Source organism: Neltuma alba, unplaced genomic scaffold (assembly GCF_004799145.2).
Source record: "Neltuma alba isolate B1F8T4 unplaced genomic scaffold, ASM479914v2 tig00010558_pilon, whole genome shotgun sequence".
NCBI classification, from domain to species: Eukaryota; Viridiplantae; Streptophyta; class Magnoliopsida; order Fabales; family Fabaceae; genus Neltuma; species Neltuma alba.
In genome coordinates, this window is record NW_021635425.1 from 102,200 (window position 1) to 107,541 (window position 5,342).

At 37.6% G+C, this 5,342-nt stretch overlaps 1 protein-coding gene across 1 annotated transcript; it reads left to right on the forward strand.

The window, feature by feature from the left end:
• Positions 1 to 853: 853 nt before the first annotated feature.
• Positions 854 to 3,866, forward strand: LOC114757023 (uncharacterized). Its single transcript, XM_028946016.1, has 6 exons — positions 854 to 945; positions 1,036 to 2,100; positions 2,327 to 2,409; positions 2,722 to 2,833; positions 3,000 to 3,052; positions 3,402 to 3,866. Exons 2-6 carry the CDS (start codon positions 1,125 to 1,127, stop codon positions 3,543 to 3,545), a joined length of 1,368 nt encoding a protein of 455 aa, XP_028801849.1. The 5' UTR covers positions 854 to 945; positions 1,036 to 1,124; the 3' UTR covers positions 3,546 to 3,866.
• The last annotated feature ends 1,476 nt before the right edge of the window (positions 3,867 to 5,342 follow it).

Sequence of the window (5,342 nt, forward strand, 5' to 3'; positions counted from 1 at the left end):
TTTTTTTTCTAATTTTTTTTTTATGGGAAACAAGATTTCAATACAATAAAAACCATGAAGACAATAAAAAAATATCTATAATCATATAAAAATCATCCTAACATGTTAAATTTTAATTATAAGTACATAATAATCTCTAACAATTAAAGGTAATATCTAAATTATAAATTATAAAAAAAATAGAAAATTTACCTGGGCCAGACCGAACAATTTATGTGGTCCAATCGTTTAGTCTGGAATTCAGTCTAACCCGGCCAACAAATGTAGTTTGATTTTTTTTTTTTTGGGTACAGAAGGAGGGCTAGAGCCCAAGTTAGATAATGCCAGGGTCAAACTCGGTATAATCACTGGTCAACAGAGATCTCAAATGTTCCGGACAAGAATCAAAAAGAGCAGTCTTCGAAATTCCCATCTTAGCTAGCGCGTCAGCCACCTTGTTGCCTTCTCTTTGAATATATCTTACTTCCACCTCCCAGTTATACCTCAGCATGGACACTATTCTTGTAAATACGAGACTGCTATGATCATTATGTTTTTGATGGTGTAAAAGGTCAACTAGACCCTTAGCATCTGATTTATTATATAACTTATTTGGATTAGACCGAATCAGACCGGATCACCTTGAGTTGGGCTGGATCATACCGCAGGGTTTTTGCGCACCCCTAGTTGTCTTCGACAAATCATCAGTCTCATCTCATCACTCCATCGATGGGCAGTTTGCTAATAAGCTGAGGCTGATGAATTGGCCGATTTACCCACCAAAACTGATAGTCTGGGCTGATGAAATTGGCCCATTTGATGAAACGGGCTTATCTGATCCATCACGATGGGTTAAACCGACCCCGACGGCGTCTTGCTGGTGGCTGCTGCAATTTCGCCGTCGACGCGTGAGTGTGAGTGGGTGGCCTCCGACCCTGGCTCCTGATTTCTGTCGTTCAATTTCAGGTGCTTCAATCTGCTCTGAAATTTGAATCTCTGATTTGTGAATTTGTGAGGTTGATAGTTAGCAATTTCATTGCGAATTTGCTTTGATAGGTAGCAATCTGAATCCACAGTCCTATATAGAAGTAGCTGCTCTGACTGAACTTCTCGTAAACCCTAACCTGAAATCTCAATCGTCCGCCATGGCTCTACTTCTCCAACTGAGAACCAGAACTAAGATGAATATCTTCACAAACCCTTCTCTCTTCCATTTCTTCTCTACCTCCAATTCCAACGACGATGAACCCGAGTCCACCGCCACCTCCAACGACGATACTGCTTCTACAAACCCTAACTCTCCCTTCTCTTCCTATTTCAGCGATGTCAAGAAGGTGCTCAAACAGGACCAATCCACTTCCTCCTTTTTCACGCCAAGAAATCCCTCAAATTCATCTTCCACTGCTTCAGCTTCCGCGGCTCCGACGTCATTCAAAGCTGCTTCTTTTGATGAAATTCGTAAGAACCTATCCCAGTTTCGGCGTCGTTACTCGGACCCAGATTCGACGCCTCCGTCTTCACCTTCATCGAATCAAATCTCGTTACAAGAGATATATAGGAGAAACATGGTTGAAAAAGCGCGTGAATCGACGCCAAATGCTGATATGAAGCCTGGGGGAATTGGAGGAAGACTGTCTTTTGATGCGATTCGTGACAGTGTGCGGAATAGAAAGCAGAATGTTGAGCCCAGAGAAAGAAAAGAGGGGGAAGTATCTTCGTTATCGGCATTTGCCCAGAGTTTAAGAAAGGAGCCTTCAGACTCCACCGGTTCTCGGACATCGTCAACGGTAATTGGTGGGACAGGTGCATTGCCGGCGTCAATTTTCGGCAAGGAGTTGAGGGAGAAAGAGAGGGGGGAGAGTTCCGATGAAATGATGACGGCGTTTGTGCAGATGTATAAGCATGAGGAGTTGGGAGAGAAATTGGGAAAATTGAGGCCGCAGGCAAAAGGAGGAGACTGGTTTTCTCTGAGAGAGTTGAATGATAGGTTGGTGAAATTGAGGGACATGGAAGAGAAGGAGAATAAGCAGTCAGCTATGAACGACCATACCTTTACCATGAAGGGATTGAGAGACTTCTTGAAGTCGGCACAGCTTCCTGACAACAAGGGGAGAAGCACACGTAAGTAATAGTTTATTCTAGTTGTTAATTTTATGTCAGTTGCCTCTTGTTCTTATTGTGATGCAGAGGGGTTCTAAGCATATTCATATAGCCTGGATTCAATGAAGAATTCTTCATCAGATTTCATCAAATTGTTGACCGAATGAATGCATAATAACCTGGCTCTATGTTCATGTAATACGTGACAGTTTTATTCGAAAGTGAACTAATGATATGAATTGTCCAGTGCAGAGACTTGATATCTTGGGTGAGCTGGGCCGGACTCCAAGCTTCATGCTGCACCCTCCTAAAGAGCATCTGGTTGAAAAGGTATTGTTTTTTTATTTGTTGGGCAAACTTCTGTGCTGCTGAGTTTTCGATCAGTAAAGTGAATAACAATCGTTACTCATGTGTATATGAACATAATTGTTGAGATGCTGTTGGTCTTTGACATGTGGTACTATATTATTATAGACTTGTGGCGAGATCTGGTGCCTTCTTGGTAAACTTTAGACTTTTCGATATTTACTGATGTTGTTCTTCTCTTTTTATGCAGTTCACATGTCCATAATTTGAAATCTAGGATCATAAATAGTTTTGATAGTTCGATGCCCTAATGTGGGTGCTTTATGTTTAATGCAGTATTTCCATCCAGATAATATGTCCTCAGCAGAAAAGTTGAAAATTGAGCTTGCCAGAGTTAGGGAAGAGTTTAAGATGTCCGAGTCAGATTGTGGATCATCTCGTGTTCAAGGTGAATGATGTGTCCTTTGTTAATTACTTTGCTGATTGAACTGGCTAAATAGGTCCTGGTTGAAGTCGAAGTGTCATTTTGAGTCCAACGGTTTGGCCCATGCATATTGGAATCGGTGTACATTCATTCGAGTAAAACTAATACTTTCCCCTTGATTCTTTCGCAGTTGCACAACTGACAACTAAGATTAAGCATCTATCATCAGTTCTACACAAGAAGGTGAGCCCTTTTCTTGTATATATAATGTCCTACGTTTTAATTTCTTCATGGGCATGAAGACATTCTGATGTTCAAGAACAGAAACAATAAATTAATGAAAACTGGCAACTGAGGTTATGCCGTGATGTTTGAGACTTTGAGCCTACAAATATCTTGCCCTGCAATGGTCTCTTCCTTTCGATTGGAATCTAATAGCCTTTGTTTAAAGTTTCATTAGGACATCAAGAGAGTTGCATATTCTGTTCATTCTCATCACTGATTTTGCGTCTACTGTCTAGCATGCGTCGAATTTCTTACAATATGGCATTTGAGTTTAATTCCTGATTCATTTCCTTGTATGACATTTTAGGATAAGCATTCTCGTAAAGGCTTGATAGCAATGGTTCAGAGAAGGAAAAGGTTACTAAAGTACCTCAGAAGAACCGACTGGGATTCCTACTGTTTTGTGATTTCCAAGCTAGGTCTACGTGATAATCCAGATACTAAGTACTGAAGAAATGCCACATCATTTTTGTTTAGGTCTGTATGAGAATGGGAATAATATTATTGTCAACCCCACAATCTATTTGATGATATTTGTGGGAGAGATGAATCATTGGTTGGCTTTTTGATCCTATAGGAAACTTGTGCTTAGTTGATTTTGTTTCCCCCCCTTTTTGGTCACATGTACACTTTTATCTCGCCATGTTGTGGGGCCCTTAGCTTTTTCATCACAAAGATGTTTGAGTTGTTAGCGTTAATGCACAATTTTGCATGACATTTAACGTATTCAATGGAATGTATTACCTGAGAAATGAAATATGGGGTTTTCATATGCAGCTATTTTGAATTAAGAGAGAATTAATCTCTATGTGGGGGGAAAATGTTGCATTAAGGGATGAGAATCTGTATGAGGATGGAAGTTTCATCATTGCCCGTAGCAGGCATTCTAGCTCAGGACTATGAACATTCGAAAATAGTGATGAGAGATTTGGTTATTGGGCATTTGGAGCGATGGGGATTTTCTAAATTTCATTCTCGGCATTTAAAAGAAAATTGAGCTCGAAAATCCCTACTAGACAATTAAGGCTCCTCTGTCCTAAAGCGTAGAGATACATAATCAATTTATAAAAATTTAAGAAGATAATTAATTGTAAATAAAAAAGTGCATTGATTTTTTAAAATATTCTTTTAATTATTTATACTGGAAGCTACTTTGATGGAAACATCATAGTAGCTGTAATTAATATGGGTAATTTAAAAAATAAATTAAATGTGAGTATTTTTTTAATGAGGACTTAAACTTTAATTCACTATATTATTTTGTGAGTGACTGATTTTTTTTTTTTGGCTGAGAACATGGGAGTAGTTGGGTCAACAGTGGCAAACAGATAGCGAGACTCAGTTGGGCCAACCTGAATATCCTGCCCAAATGAACAGCTTTGGTTTGGAAAAAAAAATGTATCCTAAATGAGAAAACTAGTTTTTGGGCCTGATCAATGGGTTAGGACTTAGGAAAAGATATTGCCCATTTTAATATAGGCTAGTCCGTATCTCCCCTCCCCAAAAAAAACAAAATTTGAATAACCTTATTACCATTCCCATATTGTCGCCAAAGAGTAAGAACGAAGAAATTGCAAGTATCGACTTGGTTATGGGATATATAATTCATTTGATCTCTAATTTAACTTTTAATATTGATGTGATTTCAAGTGTAGTAAGTAAATGGCTAAAACTGAGGATAGAAAAGCAGACAGCTTGCAAAAAACTGCCTTGAGAGTATACTAGTTTCAGTGAATATTGAAATTTTAAAACCGACCATACTAATGAAGAATTGATAGAATTCTAAAAAAGAAATTCATTTTTGAGTTTGAATTAATTAAAAATAAATTCTGGTAATAGATCTATGGATTCTAATTTATTATGTCGATATGTTACCAACTTAAATCTATAGATTTAAGGGGAAATTAAACGTTTAACACTTATATTTTTAACTAGTTTTGGAATGGGTCCCAGTAAATTTTTCCTTAGAGACAAGACGACTCCAATAGTTTGATAGTTAGTTTCATTAATCCTCACCTCAAACGTTTTGTTTTCTTATAACAATTCAATTCAATTTTTTTTAAAGAAATATGCTCATATACTACTCTAAAAATGAATTTTTATATAAGTTAAAATTGATTTTACCCCGGCTGTGAAACTAGTATAAAATTATAATATGGTATTCCTTTATATTATATTTAAAAATGCTTTATTTTCAATATAATTTTTACAGGACGAAGAACTTGGCTGCCAAGGGGGGAAAAAAAAA

Coding starts and splice junctions, on each gene's coding strand:
- LOC114757023 (XM_028946016.1), top strand. CDS start 1,125: ATGGCTCTACTTCTCCAACTGAGAACCAGAACTAAGATGAATATCTTC. Junction 2,101..2,326: donor CAACAAGGGGAGAAGCACAC/GTAAGTAATAGT, acceptor TGAATTGTCCAG/TGCAGAGACTTGATATCTTG. Junction 2,834..2,999: donor TGGATCATCTCGTGTTCAAG/GTGAATGATGTG, acceptor ATTCTTTCGCAG/TTGCACAACTGACAACTAAG.